Source organism: Mobula hypostoma, chromosome 11 (genome assembly GCF_963921235.1).
Source record: "Mobula hypostoma chromosome 11, sMobHyp1.1, whole genome shotgun sequence".
Lineage (NCBI taxonomy): Eukaryota > Metazoa > Chordata > Chondrichthyes > Myliobatiformes > Myliobatidae > Mobula > Mobula hypostoma.
Window position 1 is genome coordinate 66978529 of NC_086107.1, and position 18642 is coordinate 66997170.

The 18642-nt window shown below is 43.2% G+C and overlaps 1 protein-coding gene across 2 annotated transcripts in view; it reads left to right on the plus strand.

Moving 5' to 3' along the window:
• Positions 1 to 18642, plus strand: part of LOC134353802 (proline-rich protein 5-like) — a 137963-nt gene that overhangs the window by 113040 nt on the left and 6281 nt on the right. For both annotated transcript variants that reach the window (XM_063062207.1, XM_063062208.1), the window contains one exon: positions 107 to 245. In XM_063062207.1, the coding sequence (XP_062918277.1) occupies positions 107 to 245 (139 nt within the window). The remainder of the gene's footprint in view (positions 1 to 106; positions 246 to 18642) is intronic.

Below are 18642 nucleotides of genomic sequence, written 5' to 3' on the forward strand. Positions count from 1 at the left end.
CTTTTCACAAGCGCTGTTTGATCTGCTGAGTATTTCCGAAATTTCCTGCTCTTGTTTCAGCATTTGCCTGACGTTTTTGTACTTTTGCTGGTGCTTTTTCTACCAGGGTGCTCATGAGCCTAAAGGACCGACTGAGGAATACATCCAGCTGGAACATTTGGTACAGTTGGTGGTCTCTCCATATCTGGGCTTGTATGAATTCCTCCCCAGGGACAGGAGCATCACAAACACTGTCTGCTTACTAGGTACGTCAATGACTTCTATCACTTGTTGGAGAGACATGAGAGAGAGAGTAAATATTCTTTGGCACCTTCAATATCTTGGTAACTGGGAATGAGGCTGTTACCTCATCTTTGCTCAATTACTTTATCTCCATTACAGCTTTCAAGTTAAGCATTTCTTAAAAACTGGTGGATGTAAGGCTTTAATGACTTCTATTATTTCTAAGCACTGACTGTTGGAATTTTAAGCTAATGTGATGAGCCCATTTAGTACTCATTTTGGACAAAAGAAAGATATAGCAGATGCTGAGAGTCTAGTGTGTAGGAGCCATGTATCTATTTTCTGTCTGTACTGCGTTTTGTGCTGCATGTTTGTGTTGGGTTACGGTACTCTGTCACGTGAGTTGGGGTGTGGTGGAAGTAAATGGACATAGTTACATATTCACCCTTTGTGCCATTAGTTTAGTTAGAGCTGGACTGAGCAGGGTTTGAATATTTTTGTTGACCAGTTATTTGCTTACTTTGCATATTCCACTTATTACGCTAATTCTGATCTCGCTAATTTTAATCTCTCGTCTTTGCTGGTTTTGTAATAAAGGATCGAATGTATTTTTTTATTTGGAGCTCAGTTATTTGGAAGTGGGCCAATACAGTGTCAGGTCCCTCCTTCAGTCCGTCAGTGTGTTTAGTTTTTCAAGGAACCACGGCATGTAAAGTAAAGCAGAAAGTGCTGAAAATGTTCAGTCATTTCAGCAGCACCTGTGAAGAAATAGAAGACTGTGTGAAATAACTTCAGAGATCTGGGGATGCTTCACAGAGTGTTTTATTTACAAAGAGAAGATAGATAGATACTTTATTGATCCCAAAGGAAATCACAATGTCACAGTAGCAGTACAAGAGCACAGTTATACAAATATTAGAAGAAAAGTAAGAAAGAATAAAAAATAAGTTACCTTAAAAATAAGATGAACAAGTTAAAGATTACAAGATTTGCAAGATTTCCAAGTTCACACTGATAAGATGATAGTGCAAGAATTACTGTAATATTATACAGTAATGTATGCACATTCACACCTTTCAGATAAGAAGTGATGCACAGGGTGTCCACGATAGCAAGGTGTGGTAAACAGAGGTTGATAACAGTCTACAGGAGGGGGTCACCATTTCCCCGGCTATAGGTTGACTCATTATAGAGCCTCACAGCTGAGGGTAAGAATGACCTCATATAACGCTCTTTGGAGCAGCGCGGTTGTCTTAGTCTATTACTAAAAGTGCTCCTCTGTTCAGCCAAGGTGGCATGCAGAGAGTGAGAAAGCTTGACCGAGAAGATGAGAAAGATGAAAGACAGTTGCAGCTTCATAAATCTAGTCAGCCTGCATTTGGAGCATTGCACATCACCAATGTCAACACCCCTAATTGATTGCAAGAAGGGCGCACAGTGGGTTTTTGATTATATTTATTTGGTTTACAAAGATTTCTGTAGTTTTTAATACAAATGTTCACTTTGCTCAGAGTCACAATCAGTGACACATCTGGCTGATCCTGCCAGACTTATAGCCTTCCCTGGTGAGATGGGGATATACTTCAGTAGATCTTGCCTTTTAGCAACCCAGGACAGCCAAGGAAGGGAAGGAACTTTCCCTAGTCTCAAACCTAAATTGATAACCAACGGGCAGACTGACAAAATGACGTACCCCACATGTCAGGCAGGGTCCTGCTTTACTCTGGAAGGCATATGACATGCTTTTCTTTGTTAGTTGGGCCATTGTGTACAGAAGTCAGGAAGTTATGTTGCAGCTTTATAAAACTCTAGTTAGGTCGCACCTGGAGTACTGCATACAGTTCTGGTCACCCCCTTAAGTCAAGGCTCTGGGGAGGATATAGAAGTTTTCCAGGATCGACTCCTCATTTTGTTTTTCTCCAGCCCTGCTGGAGGATCTCGGCCCGAAATGTTGACTGTACTCCTTTCCATAGATGCTGCCTGGCCTGCTGAGTTCCTCCAGCAATTTTTGTGTGTTACCAGGATGCTCCTGGATGAGAGGCCATGAACTACAACGAGAGGCTGTACAAACCTGGGCTGTTTTCTCCGGAGCATCGGAGGCTGAGGGGAGATCTGATAGAAGTTTACAAGATTATGACAGGCAGAGATAGAGTAGACAGGGAGTGTCTAACACCAGAGGACAGGCATTTAAGGTGGGGGGGGCGGATTTTAAAGGAGTTGTGAGGGGCAAGTTTTTTTTATATAGAGAGTGGTGGGTACCTGGAGTACACTGCCTGGGGCGGTGGTAGAGGCAGAAACATTAGAGACATGTAAGTGGTGTTTATATAGGCACATGAATGGGAAACAAATGGAAGGATATGGACATTGTGTAGGCATAAGGGATTAGTTTAGTTGGCCGTTTGATTATTACTTGGTTCGACACAACACTGTGGGATGAAGGGTCTGTTTCTGCACTCTACTGTTCTACATTCAATTTTCTATATTGTACTGGTTACAACACATAGGAAATCAATCAGCTCAATATAGGAGCAATCACATCTGTCCCATTTCCCCCTGCATCCTAACGGGGCCCTATTGACATCCTCAAATGCATTCTGATGATAATTTTAACTCACATTGGCCACTGGATGCAATATCTGGCAAAGGAGATAATGGCAAAAGGAAATGTTTAATTTGAAATGTTCAACTTCATTCATTCAGTATTAGACACTCAGAGTGATGAAATTTCTCTGCATCTCAGTCCTAAACCCAATGCTACTTGTATATTATGCTTCTCAGTCCTAGAAACTTGGCCAATGATATGAGAGTGAGTTTAAAGGTCTTTTGATCTCATTCACCTGGCAATGGCAATGTCCATTGCAACTCCAGCATCCTAAAATAGGGTTAGTGCAGGTGGAGTAAATTTACCCAGCAGGTCAAAAGAGCCTGTGTCTATGCTGTCTGACTCTATAACTCTATCCTCAGAGGCTCAACCAAGTAAGCTTTAGTAATTTTCAGGAAACAGGCAGGAGAGCATGGCGCAACAAACCTATCTTGTTCTGCTTTCTCAAACCTCCGAGGTTTTCTAAAGTGCATGTTCAGAAAAATTTAAAACCGGGACAGAGATTTAATTAATTAAGTACAGTGATTTATCTTACATTCTGAAGTAATGCAAAATGTACTAAAATGGAATTATTCTTTGACAATTTATGTGAATTGTATCCTGTCTTTACTAGAAAAGAAACGAGGATTTTAAGCTGTAAAGTTCTTCCCACGCTGGCTGAATTCCTTGCTCTTGCCCTTTTTTTGTGCTGTGCTTCTCACCACGCAAACTAATGAGCAATATGTTGTGCTTAAGTTAAAGTTACAGAGAATAAACATAACCAAATCAGTTGCATCCATCAAGCTGTTACCTATTACATATGCAACCGTGCAAATGCAGACAAGCACGAAGTGCACACAACACGAGTGCGCACACAAACGCACACACACCCTCGTACACTCACACACTTATCGGCACTTACACACCAGAATCACAATCAGTTTTAATATCATAGAAACATAGAAACATAGAAACATAGAAAATAGGTGCAGGAGTAGGCCATTCGGCCCTTCGAGCCTGCACCGCCATTTATTATGATCCTGGCTGATCATCCAACTCAGAACCCCACCCCAGCCTTCCCTCCATACCCCCTGACCCCTGTAGCCACAAGGGCCATATCTAACTCCCTCTTAAACATAGCCAATGAACTGGCCTCAACAGTTTGCTGTGGCAGAGAATTCCACAGATTCACCACTCTCTGTGTGAAGAAGTTTTTCCTAATCTCGGTCCTAAAAGGCTTCCCCTCTATCCTCAAACTGTGACCCCTCGTTCTGGACCTCCCCAACATCGGGAACAATCTTCCCGCATCTAGCCTGTCCAATCCCTTTAGGATCTTATACGTTTCAATCAGATCCCGCCTCAATCTTCTAAATTCCAACGAGTACAAACCCAGTTCATCCAGTCTTTCTTCATATGAAAGACCTGCCATCCCAGGAATCAATCTGGTGAACCTTCTTTGTACTCCCTCTATGGCAAGGATGTCTTTCCTCAGATTAGGGGACCAAAACTGCACACAATACTCCAGGTGTGGTCTCACCAAGGCCTTGTACAACTGCAGTAGTACCTCCCTGCTCCTGTACTCGAATCCTCTCGCTATAAATGCCAGCATACCGTTTGCCTTTTTCACCGCCTGCTGTACCTGCATGCCCACTTTCAATGACTGGTGTATAATGACACCCAGGTCTCGTTGCACCTCCCCTTTTCCTAATCGGCCACCATTCAGATAATAATCTGTTTTCCGCTTTTTGCCACCAAAGTGGATAACTTCACATTTATCCACATTAAATTGCATCTGCCATGAGTTTGCCCACTCACCCAACCTATCCAAGTCACCCTGCATCCTCTTAGCATCCTCCTCACTGCTAACACTGCCACCCAGCTTCGTGTCATCCGCAAACTTGGAGATGCTGCATTTAATTCCCTCATCCAAGTCATTAATATATATTGTAAACAACTGGGGTCCCAGCACTGAGCCTTGCAGTACCCCACTAGTTACCGCCTGACATTCTGAAAAGGTCCCGTTTATTCCCACTCTTTGCTTCCTGTCTGCTAACCAATTCTCCACCCACACCAATACCTTACCCCCAATACCGTGTGCTTTAAGTTTGCCCACTAATCTCCTGTGTGGGACCTTGTCAAAAGCCTTTTGAAAATCCAAATATACCACATCCACTGGTTCTCCCCTATCCACTCTACTAGTTACATCCTCAAAAAATTCTATGAGATTCGTCAGACATGATTTTCCTTTCACAAATCCATGCTGACTTTGTCCGATCATTTCACCGCTTTCCAAATGTGCTGTTATCACATCCTTGATAACTGACTCCGGCAGTTTCGCCAGCACCGACGTTAGGCTAACCGGCCTATAATTCCCCGGTTTCTCTCTCCCTCCTTTTTTAAAAAGTGGGGTTACATTAGCCACCCTCCAATCCTCAGGAACTAGTCCAGAATCTAACGAGTTTTGAAAAATTATCACTAATGCATCCACTATTTCTTGGGCTACTTCCTTAAGCACTCTAGGATGCAGACCATCTGGCCCTGGGGATTTATCTGCCTTCAATCCCTTCAATTTACCTAACACCACTTCCCGACTAACATGTATTTCACTCAGTTCCTCCATCTCACTGGACCCTCTGTCCCTTACTATTTCTGGAAGATTATTTATGTCCTCCTTAGTGAAGACAGAACCAAAGTAATTATTCAATTGGTCTGCCATGTCCTTGCTCCCCATAATCAATTCACCTGTTTCTGTCTGCAGGGGACTTACATTTGTCTTTACCAGTCTTTTCCTTTTTACATATCTATAAAAGCTTTTACAGTCCGTTTTTATGTTCTCTGCCAGTTTTCTCTCATAATCTTTTTTCCCCTTCCTAATTAAGCCCTTTGTCCTCCTCTGCTGAACTCTGAATTTCTCCCAGTCCTCAGGTGAGCCACTTTCTCTGGCTAATTTGTATGCTACTTCTTTGGAATTGACACTATCCCTAATTTCTCTTATCAGCCACGGGTGCACTACCTTCCTTGATTTATTCTTTTGCCAAACTGGGATGAACAATTGTTGTAGTTCATCCATGCAACCTTTAAATGCTTGCCATTGCATATCCACCGTCAATCCTTTAAGTGTCATTTGCCAGTCTATCTTAGCTAATTCACGTCTCATACCTTCAAAGTTACCCCTCTTTAAGTTCAGAACCTTTGTTTCTGAATTAACTATGTCACTCTCCATATTAATGAAGAATTCCACCATATTATGGTCACTCTTACCCAAGGGGCCTCTCACGACAAGATCGCTAATTAACCCTTCCTCATTGCTCAAAACCCAGTCCAGAATAGCCTGCTCTCTCGTTGGTTCCTCGACATGTTGGTTCAAAAAACCATCCCGCATACATTCCAAGAAATCCTCTTCCTCAGCACCTTTACCAATTTGGTTCACCCAGTCTACATGTAGATTGAAGTCACCCATTATAACTGCTGTTCCTTTATTGCACACATTTCTAATTTCCTGTTTAATACCGTCTCCGACCTCACTACTACTGTTAGGTGGCCTGTACACAACTCCCACCAGCGTCTTCTGCCCCTTAGTGTTACGCAGCTCTACCCATATCGATTCCACATCTTCCCGGCTTATGTCCTTCCTTTCTATTGCGTTAATCTCTTTTTTAACCAGCAACGCCACCCCACCTCCCCTTCCTTCATGTCTATCCCTCCTGAATATTGAATATCCCTGAACGTTGAGCTCCCATCCCTGGTCACCCTGGAGCCATGTCTCTGTGATCCCAACTATATCATAATCATTAATAACAATCTGCACTTTCAATTCATCCACCTTATCACGAATGCTCCTTGCATTGACACATAAAGCCTTCAGGCGCTCTTTTACAACTCTCTTAGCCCTTGTACAATTACGTTGAAAAGTGGCCCTTTTTAATGCTTGCCCTGGATTTGTCGGCCTGCCACTTTTACTTTTCTCGTTTGTACTTTTTGCTTCTACGCTCACTTTACACCCCTCTGTCTCTCTGCACTGGTTCCCATCCCTCTGTTGTGAACTAACCTCCTCACGCCTAGCCTCTTTAATTTGATTCCCACCCCCCAACCATATCACCCGCATCTGCCATGAAACTTGTTAACCAAAACACAAATTACACTCATACATGCAAATACACACACACATATTTCATCCTCATTTCATAATCTATACATCATACTCTCATCATCCAGACTTCTCCCCTATTGTTAACTTCATTCAGATTTTTATTTTGATGTCTTCTCTAGGGTTTTAGGTTCCAATCAACATCTTTCTCTTTCCCCAGTGCCATGCTATGGTGAAAGCTTGGTGTTTGCCCCTCAGCTCTGAGTGTTTAAGATGTGCTGCCCTCTCTAGAGCAGTACTCACATATCCAGAGTCAGAGTCCAGGGTACAGTTGGGGCAGACGAGAGGATTACACTAGTGGTCAGGGTGCAAAATTGTGATATCAGAACGGATGCAGTAAAGAAAGGGGGCAGGAAAGTATGTCACGACTATGTGGCTAGGCAGAGCTCAAATGCCATCTATAAATTTGCCAATGACTGAACTATTGTTGGCAGAATTTCAGATGATGACAAGGACATTTACAGGAGTGGATTAGATCAGCTGGGTGAGTGGTGTTGCAACAACAACCTTGCTCAAGACCAAGGAATTGATTATGGATTTCAGGAAGGGGAAGTCGAGGCAACACATACCAATCTTCATTGAGAGCTCAGTGGAAAGGGAGAGCAGTTTCAAGTTCCTGGGAGTCAACATCTCTGAGGATCTATTCTGGGTCCAACATATCGATGCAATTACAAAGAAGGCACAATTACAATTGTAATTGTAATTGCAATTAGAAAGTGACTATATTTCATTAGGATTTTAAGAGCCTCCCCAGTATCCAGCAAAAGGTGAAGCTGCAAAAAGGTGGCATCCAGCACTAAGGACCCTCATCACCCAGGACAAGCCCTTTTCTCATTGCTACCATCAAGGAGACACACACTCAACGTTTCAGAAACAGCTTCTTCCCCATCAGATTTCTGAATGGACAAAATGACCCATGAACACGACCTCAGTATTGTTCCCTCTCTTTTTGAACTACTTAATTAATTAAACTTTTTATATACCTCTTTTGTAATTTATAGTTTTTATTATTACGTATTGCAATGTCCTGCTGCCACACAACAACAAATTTCACGACATACGCCAGTGATATCGAATCTGATTCTGATTCTGTCTGTGCTTTTGATACAATGTGTATCTTTGGAATTCTCCCTAACTGATCAAGAGTTCTTTATAATTCAGTATAACCTGATTCACTATGAACAACACACCACACCTTGCTTCACCCTGTCCTCCAACTTTTTTATACTAGCTATCTCCCCTCCATCTTTCAGTCCTGATGAAGCGATGACCTTGAAATGTCTACTGTCCGTTTTCCTCCACAGATGCTGTGTAGGCCACTAAGTACCTGCAGCTTTTTATGTGTTGCTGCAGAAACTCCAACATCTGCAGACTTTCGTATCTCCAAGTGCGCTTACGCTTGGAACACAGAACTTGTCCCTCATTGTTTACCTCCTGAGTTTGCTGTCAAGAGATTCTTCACTCAGTGTATAGGTTTCTAATCCTGGCTTATAGATTTCTGTTCTTTGGACAAATACTGTGCATACAGTTAGTTCCAATCTCATGGAGTAATGTGATCTCCAGTTGCAACTGAAGAGGGAGTCATCTTTTTGTCTTTTTTCTGGCTGGGAGTGAAGTTGTCACAACATGCAAACAATATAGTTGTTCTACATTAGAAGTATGAGAAAATAGAATGCTTATGTGCTAGTTTACAGAAGCCACAAACCTTATGCTCATTTCACTTGCAACTGTATCAGACTATTGAAAGGTAAAATCAAAAGGTAGCATAGCCATCATTTGACAAACCACTAGCAGCTTGAATGTGACGAGGACGTACGGTTTACATCCTAACTCTGAAAACGTGTGAATTACAAGCGCTGCTAGCTAAGGTGTCATTTCCCACACTGTACCACCGCCTCCACCGCTCCTCCCGCCCCAGCTTCAGCCCCAGATTCTGAGATCTGCAGCCTGAATCTAAGAAAAAGGCCATTAGATTTTGCAGGTTGTTGGGTTCAGAACATGGGCTTCTGCTGCATGTGTGTGTTGCCATGGTTAACACAAGCAGCACAGCCAGTGACTGGTGCCATTTTAGTCTCAGGAAGTGGCTTTAAATGTACACTGAGAGACAACACACTGTGTCACAACCTCACCTGATGACTTATTCTTGCTTTTAGCAGCAGATATTGTTGGAAGAGCAACTGACTTATCCGAGAATACAGCACAGAAACCCAGCATGTCCAGACTGACCTTTTTGCTCATTTGCACTAATCTAAGCCCTCTTACATCACAGCCAATCTGCACCTCATTTTGCCACTGTGCTCTGCATCTTTCAAAGGTCCACAAAGCCGCATATTGAAAGTTCAGCTTGTCCCCGTGTCCTGTGCTTTTTGCTCCAAAGCATTCCAAAATTCACCAGCTTGTGAGGAAAGGGAGCTTCCTGATTTTCCTCTGAATAGTTTGAATGTAATTTCATAATTATAGCATTTCATACTAGGTTTCCTCACTTGGAGGAAATGTCTCTCCCGACTAGACCTCCCCTCACCTTTCCTTACTGAAGAAAATACAAATCAAGGAAATGCAAAATTATCTAATCTTTGTGATGATGAAATCTTCCAAGCCACCGTATCATCCAGGTAAACCTGTAATGTATCCTACTCATCAAATTCCTCCTGAGGTGTGGCAGACCAAACTGCACACAATATCAAGGACGGCTCTCACCAAAGCTTTATACAAGAGGTATTGTATTCATCAGCTTTTGAGACAAAAATACATTTTAATGATCATTTTGATTAACTTGTTCACCAGCTTTGGGATTTGTAGACATCAGCAATGCATTTGCTCTTTGCTTTTAAGCACGACTCATGTTTCGCAAGTCCTCTGTGGATGAGTTCACATCTGATCTCTTTCAATTGCTAAGTGTCCCCCTCTTTTGGACTGTAATTGACACCTTGGTTAGGATTTCATTCCATTCCCTTTATTAATCTAATTAAACCTCATCCAAATTTTAATGACCTCTATTAGCTCATGCCCTTGTCTCGTCGTTTCTAAGAGCCTAATTATTTTCCAATGTGGAAGTTCACCCGAGAAATTTTTTAACACTTTCCAACCCACCAGCTGGAATGACTCCGTTGCTGTGAGCTAGATTCAAGCCAAGTTCACATCACAAGATCTCTGTAAAGTTGGACATTTGCAATAATCCAATTATTAATCATAGACATCTCTGTGAGTGAGATGCAGGAATCTAATCACAAGGTTCAAATCATTTTGGGAGCATCATTGAGGATATGGACAGAATAAAACGTCTTTTTGATGTCTCTCCAGACTGGAACAGGCCAATGTAATTTTTCCAACTTCAACATGGCAAATGACACAGGATCAGAACAATGCAGGCAACATGTTCACAAGATCATGTTCAGCGTCTCTTCTCCTTTCCTCTACAAGTAAGAAAGATATAGGATAATCTAATAGAGGTCTTTAAAATTAGGAAGGCATTTGGTGTCGAGAAGCAAGGGAATGTGGGCTATGTGGAACACAGAGCAGACTGTGTAGAGCAACTTTTCCTCTTAGATGCCAGTCCTGTCACCTAGCCTTCACTTCTGCCTATTTGCTTTAGGAAAGATTCTTTCACATTTTACTTGCATGAATATGTACCACTATTCTCAGCCTATAAGTAAATACATAGAACAGTACAGAACAAAAACAGGCCCTTTAGCCAACATGGTCTGTGTTGAGCACTAACTGAGGCCTGCACGTTATCCATATGTATCCACTCACTGCGTGTTCATGTGCCTATCTAAATGCCCCCATCATATCTGACTCCATCCAGTACCACCCTGGCAGTCAGTTGCAGGGTATCCACCGGTCTCTGTATAAAAATCTTACCATGCACTAATCTCCTCTCACCTTAAAGCTGTGCTCTCTATATTCAACATTTGTGCGCCCAGAAATAAGTTCTGGCTGTCTACCCTATCAATGTCTCTTATAATTTTATGAGTGTCTATTATACTTATCTTTTGATCATTTTATAATGCTATGATCTCTTATTTTCCTCATGGTTTTGAGATTAGGATCTACTGTTTGCTGAAACAATCAAGGGCCTTGTGTAGTAATAGCAAAAGCAATGTTGCCGTGCAAATGAATTAAGAGCTCAATCGATAAGGCCTGGTGTAGAAAATATAGAAAACCTACAGCACAATACGGGTCATTCGGCCCCCAGAGTTGTGCCGAACATGTCCCTACCTTAGAAGTTACTAGGCTTACCTATAGCCCTCTATTTTACTAAGCTCCATGTGCCTATCTAAAAGTCTCTTAAAAGACCCTATCGCATCTGCCTCCACCACCGTTGCCGGCAGCCCATTCCACGCACTCACCACCCTCTGCGTCAAAAACTTACCCCTGACATCTCCTCTGTACCTACTCCCCAGCACCTTAAACCTGTATCCTCTTGTGGCAACCATTTCAGCCCTGGGGAAAAGCCTCTGACTATCCACACCATCAATGCCTCTCATCATCTTGTACACCTCTATCAGGTCACCCCTCATCCTCCGTCGCTCCAAGGAGAAAAGGCCGAGTTCACCGCACCTAATCTCATATCGCCAACAGTAATTCTGGACTTTGGTGTCTAAACAAATAAACTGATAAATCTTTACTGTACAATGATAAAATGATAAGTATGTAATCCCAGCTTTCTATGTTTAAACTGTCAGTGTCTAATGACTATCATGTGAAGTATTGTTTCCATCTGGAGCTGCTTGTACTTTAGAAGACAGCACCTTATCAGCAAATGGGCACAGGCAGATACCAACAAGTACAGGAAGTAACAACTAGATAACCAACACACCCTTGAATCAGTTTCTGCTTTAACTGGAGGCAGCCAGAGCACTACCAGACCACAAACTTCATCCTCCAGAAATAAAAATTCGCCCTCAACCATGAGCTGACAAAAAAAATGGGAATAGCTGGCTCTCAAAATGACACGTACACCTGAGAGGTATTGCTGGAAATAATGGTGGAGGCAGTTTCAACAGTGAACAAGAACTGTAAGGCACAGTTCTGCAGCCAGTAGAGCTGCTGCCTCGCAGTTCCAGTCAGCTGGGCTCAATGCTGACATCTGTTGCTGTCTGTGTGGAGTTTGCATGCTGCTCCTGGGTGCCCCCTCATCCCAAAGACATGGGATGCAGATTGCTAGGTCAATTGGCCATTCTCAATCGTTCCTGGTGTGTGGGTGAGTAGAATATAGAGAGGGTTGATGGGAACGTGGGCAGGATCAAATGGGATTAGTACAAGGTTAGTGTAACAATGAGGATTGGTGCATACTCAGTGTGGCATTCCCAAGAAATAAAGTCTGAAATACAAGTGTGCTTCAAAATATGCAAGACTTCTTCAAAGCAAGCACAGTCCTCCAGGGCCGGGAGATTTAATGTCAGGAACAGGGTAAACTCAAGTGGTGAAAAAAGATGTATTCCTCTCATTTCATGAACCAGTATTCCCTTCAGCCTTACCTAACACCATTCCCTGTCCTCTCACCTCCCCTAGCTTCACAATGGTGTAACATTTCATCCAATAATCACCTTCTCATCACTTTCCAATTGAGCACTTGTTTTAACTTACTTACTGCCCATTATGCTGCTGGCATTTAGGGCAGCAATGAAGGTCCTCCATCTCTGTCTGTCCTTGGCCATCTTCTCTATTGTGTCCCAGGTGTGATTCAGGGGCCTCAGTCACACACAGATATGGAAGGATTCTTCAGTGCTGTGTCCGTAACATATTTTTTTGACCAGTCAGGGTTGTTAACCCTGAGCTGAACCCTCAAACCTGGAGGACTAGTGGACCACTCTTAGTCTTGCCTCTATCACTTGACCTGTTTGGCATGGGTGTCCTTATCAAGCACAAGGCCCTGACTCCAGCCAACATAGCACTCCGGATCATTGAGGCACAGAAGCCTCCAAACACTACAACAAGGTTGTGGTCCTCTTGGGAGGCACTTTTATTTTGTTCCCAATGTTATCCCCATGTCCATGACTGGCTGTCCTAGTCAGGCAATCACCCTCTTCAACCCTTGCCTTCCCCCCTGCCATTTTATCTCCATTGCCCTGTGCAATCACTCCAGGTTATAGACTTGGTGTGGTCAAAGCCACAACTCACTTCCACCATCTTCTCCCTCTCCAGTGTCAACCAAACTGCTTGTTCATATTTGCAGGCATTGACACTTGCTCCAACAGTTTCCACTCCCATTTCATGCTATGGCTTCTGGTGTGCCCAAAGTCTTTATTCTTTGTTAGCCGCCTTCTCCGTTCTCCCCATCGTTTTTCTCCAAAGACAGTTAGCAATGTCAGCCTTGCCCCAGGAGGTATCATGTTCAGCTCTGAGGCAGGAGCTAGAGCTTTCACTCCAGATAAAGAACATCTTATCTGGTGCAGTGCTGAGGGAGTGCTGCACTGTTGAATATGCCATTTCTTGGCCATGATGTTTAATGGAGGCACTGTTGACGCTCATAGGTAAATATAAAGAACAGGGGAGGCATCCTTAGTGTCACACATGAAATGCTGGAGGAATGCAGCAGGTCAGGCAGCATCTTTGGAAATGAATAGACGGTTGACATTTCAGGCCGAGACCCTTCTTTAGAACTAAGAAGGAAGAGGGAAGATGCCAAAATAAAGAAGTGGGGGAGGAAGAAAGAGGCTATTTGGAAGGTGATGAGTGAAGCCAGGTGGATGAGAAAGGTAAAGGGCGGGAGAGGAAGGAGCCTGATGGGAGAGGAAGATGGACCATAGGAAAAGGGAAGGAGGAGGGGACCCAGGGGGAAGTAATGGGCAGGGGAGAAGTAGTAAAAGGTTAGAATGGGGAATAGAAGGGGGGGGGAATTTGTTTACCAGAAGGAGAAATTGATACTCATGCCATTTGGCTGGAGAGAACCTCCAAGAGGTTAGAGACATCATTAGTGTGTCTGCCTTATTTATTCTCTCTAATTATGTCACTAAAGCATCACATCTGAGATGCTATAGTCATCATCTCATTGCTTGCTTGTGGGGCTTAACACAGTGACTACATTTCAAAAGTATTTGACTGCCTAGAGGGGTTCTGAGATCCTGTTTCTGTGGCAGTCACAATGTAAAGTTTACGTTCTTTCCTTGCTGTCTATGTGTAGGTCGAGGATTAACTTCTCTAAATGTTACTCACTTTACTGCAACATGAATTAAGAAAAATCCTACAGATCGCCACCATAAACATGAAGCCTAATTCTTTTACTTCACACTAGTCTGACAGGCTTTTACTTCATAGACTTCCCCAGATGATTGTTCAAGCAAATCGGAACCTGAACAGTTTTTGGTTTGATCCTGACCTTTAACACTGGCAATCCAGATGCCAAGGGTGCATTCTTTCACCTCTCGAACATTCCACACTCGCGTGTCAGCTTGGCACACCTGCCCCCGGGTCACTAGGTTGTAGGGGCAAGCCCAGGGAATGTATTGTGTAAATATGACTGCTATTTCAAAGCCCATGTTCAGATGGTTCAGACATCCCACCCTGGAGAAACTCATATCAGGGAGGTAGCACCACCCCCCCCCCCGCCCCCGGTCGACCTCCAAAGGTGTATGTAATACTTCGTTTAGTGATTTTGTTTAATCTGTAAACCAAGTTGGGTATATGCAGAAAATGTGACATTAAAATATGTACTTATATTATATCATATTATCATGTTTATTCTATTACAACTTTAAGCAAGTCTACAGGGATTTTGGCCTCATCACGTAGGACATCAATAGAGTAGCTCCTGAGCAGCCAGCCAGCTAGTTTAAATAATGTTAGCTATGCTAATGAACGACTGACACCTGTTAAACTCACCTCAAGATGTCTTTTACATTTTAACCCACCATGGGCAATAGAAAAGTCACTGTTGCAAACAGCACAGTGAGCAACACTGTCGTTATTTTTTGAGGTCGAGTGTAAAGCCCGCCCACAGAGAAAACTGTTAGGTCTACCTAGCACGAAAAGACGCCAATCAGGATACTCGCTCTCACTTTCAAAAAAAATCAATTTCCGGGATATTGAATATAATTTCCAGGCATCAGAGAGCCGCTATCAATATGCGGGAGACTCCCGGAACTTTCGGGAGAGGTGGGATGCCTGTGTTTTGGACTGGTCACAGATGACAGATGTTATAAAGGACGTTACACTGAATATCTGTGTATCAATGGGAAGTCTCCCTGTCCCAAAGAGGGTTATCTCCAGCTAGTCCAAGATCCAGGAGCTGATTTCTCTTCAGGCTGTAGCCTCACCTTGACAATGATCTTTTGACAGTTCCTGTCACAGCCAATATCTGGTGGGATGTCTGCTGGACATCATGTACAAGTGGCAGCTGGTAGTTAGTACTGAGAACAACAGAGCTGCACAGCAGAACTTCCCCAATCAAAATATTGATGGGTCAACACAAGAAAATAGGAGCAGGAGTAGGCCTCAAGCCTGCTCTGTCATTCAGTAATCCTATTGAATGAGAGAGCTGTCCCAGTCCTCAACTTCTCTTGTACCAGTCCCACAAAACTCTCAATTCCCTGATCTTCCAAAAATTTATTTACCTCCTCTTTCAATACCTTCAATGACCCAGAATTCACAATTCACAGGGGGTAGAGACTCACTAATCTCTACAAGAAGAAATGGCTAAATGCCAGTTGTAAATTACCATCTGCAGGTTGTGAAACTATGTCTCCCCATTCAAGGCTCTTCCGCTGGTGGAAAGTACGTTGCAAGTGTGCTGATTAAAGTTGGGCTTGACTACCTCATCACTGACTGTGGGAGTTCTAATCTGACAGCTCCGTCACTTATCAGAAGTAATTTATTGGTCATGGCGGGGTTTAAATAGCTTTAAGAGATGTTGCATAATTTTAACCCTTTCTCTTTCCATCTGAACTGAAATGTCAGCCAGCCTCTCTGACCTATTTGTTAAATGTATTCTTCACCAGCTATCCTCAGCAGGCAGCATCCGTGGAGGGAAAAACAGGGTTAACATTTCTGGCTGATGACGTTCCATCTGAACAGAACCACCAACTTTGCTGTCTATCTTAATACCACCCCAGTTAATTTGTTCTCCCCCACTGAATTCTGGATCTCCAGCACCACACTCCATACAGTCCGAAGTGCCTCAGCCCCAACTCACATCTCTGTTGGCCTATCCTAGAATCCCCTCCCATCAAATCGGCCATTGCGTTCCTGCCTTAAGAGTTTCACAGAATTTTATCTCCGTCCTGATGAAGGGTCTTGGCCCAAAACGCTATTCCTCTCCATAGATGCTGTCTGACCTGCCAAGTTCCTTCAGTATTTTGTGCATGTTGTTTGATCTCAAGCCATGTCTTTGTTCTCATTTTTCTGTGATGTTAGCTTGCAGCACTGAATGGAAAGCACACTCTTCACCTGCTGTGTGATGTGGTTTATTTTGTCTGACACGCAATGGCTGCTGACCATTCATAAACAATGGGACCTCACACAGCAATGCAGCTAATAAAGCCAGTGCTGTAGGGACGTGGGTTTACTCCTGACCTCTGTTCTTGTCCGTGTGAAGTCTGCACACTCCCCCTGTGACCACATAAGTTTTTACAGATGTTCTAGTTTCATCCCACATCCCAGAGACATGATGTTAATTACCAACTAACACACATCAAAGTTGCTGGTGAACACAGCAGGCCAGGCAGCATCTCTAAGAAAAGGTACAGTCGACGTTTTAATTACCAACTGTTAACTGCCCCAAGTGTGTAGTGAATCAAAGAATCTGGGGGCAGTTTATGATAGAGTAGGAAGTGTCAAATGAGATTAGTTTAGGATTAATGTAAACGGGTATTACAGTGTGTGGGCTGAAGGGCAGTTTCCTGTTTAGGACACAAGGGTGAGAAACTGCAATTTTAACACTCAAGCAAAGGCACACAATACTGGCCAGTCATGTTCATACTATTCCTTGATATATAGACATCCATTAGTGTTGTGAGACCATGGCGCAGGCCTGGGCAAGGTTGTATGGAAGACCGGCAGTTGCCCATGCAGCAAGTCTCCCCTCTCCACACCACCAATGTTGTCCAAGGGAAGGGCATTGGGACCCATACAGCTTGGCACCGGTGTCGTCACAGAGCAATGTGTGGTTCCTGGATATACAGTATAGATATGTAATTTATTTATTGATTGAGATGCAGAGTGGAATAAGCCCTTTGAGCCCCGCCACCCAGCAACCCCGGATTCAATCTGCTCACAGAACAATTTATAATGTCTGATGAACCCACCAACCAGACTGTGGGAAGAAACCGGAGCAAACCCAAGCGGTCTCGGGGGGAACGTACAAACCGCAGCGGGAATTGAACCTGAGTCGCCTGTACTGTAAAGTGTAGTGCTAACCACTACACTACTGTGCTGCCCCACAATCCTACGTATATTTGAGGGTGACTTTTAAAATTCTGTTGAAAACATGTTTAGTTCAATAGTTCCATTAATATCAAAGAACGTATACAATATACAACCTAAAATTCTTACTCTTCACAGATATCCATGAAACAGAAAAAAACCCCAAAGAATGAATGACGGAAAAATATACACAAGGACCCCAAAAACTGCTGCCCCCTACACATAAACAGCATCAACTTATCCTAGCATAAAGCATCAGCACTCCCATCACCCCCCATGCCAACAACAAAGCCCCAAAGAGAGACCATAGTCTACAGTACATCAAAAACTAACAGTTCGCTCCAACATTTCAACATCCCACAGGCACTCCCTGTCTCATTAACAAGGGAGAAATAGATATCACTCCTTCTTCAGTGACAGGGGAGACGACAGTCGCTATTTCAAATTTGCAGGCAGTCTGAAGCGTTGCTTTTAATTTCAAGTGCTTCAACTTGAGAATCGGCAAATCGATTACCGAGTGCAGATTTCTCTGACAGCCACTCTTGCTGTCTTCCATGTTCCAGCAATGCTTCAGTACGCAACCCTGGCAAGTGTTTGTGTCCAGAGGTCACCCCACTTCAGGCCGAACCTGGACACACCGAAACGTGGCTCATAAATGAGCTCCAAGAACGGGAACTCGCTGTCACGCAAATCCGCAGTTTTTGAGTGTCACTGTAGATCAAAGACCCCCATAGGACCCCAACCACCCTGAAAATAGAGACATTAGAATAGGAAGAATTTAACTGTTTCACTAATGAGCTGGGAGAAGTCACCCTCTGGCGCCACCTTTAGCTCTGCATTTCAATTAACATCTATGAACTGTAGATAACCCAATATTGAATTACTGAAAATGACTTTTTAAATATACGTACATAATCATTTGCTGCTTATACTGAAATTAATCTTATAAACATAATGACATTACGTCCATCGGGTCCATGCCTGGCCCTAGTAGACAGTAAGCTCAAAAGTAGCCAAAAAGGTGCCTGTGTGTGACATTATTCTCAGAATAAAAAACACAACTAGAGCACTATTAATGGAAGCTGTAGTGGTGATTCATGTTGGTATGACTGGTTTCTGGTACAACATGGCTTGGAGTACAAGATCATGAAGCCTTGTTTTTGTTGAGCAGAAATTACACTTGATCTTGAGCCATCCTTCACATTTCAGATGAATTCTAGAGCTAAAGCAAATGTAACCAAACCTCAAACCCAGGAAGTTATTAGAGGAGGAATTACAGTCTTTACTGCACACAAAACAATGTGGTCATTCCTTAGAGACACAGAGACTG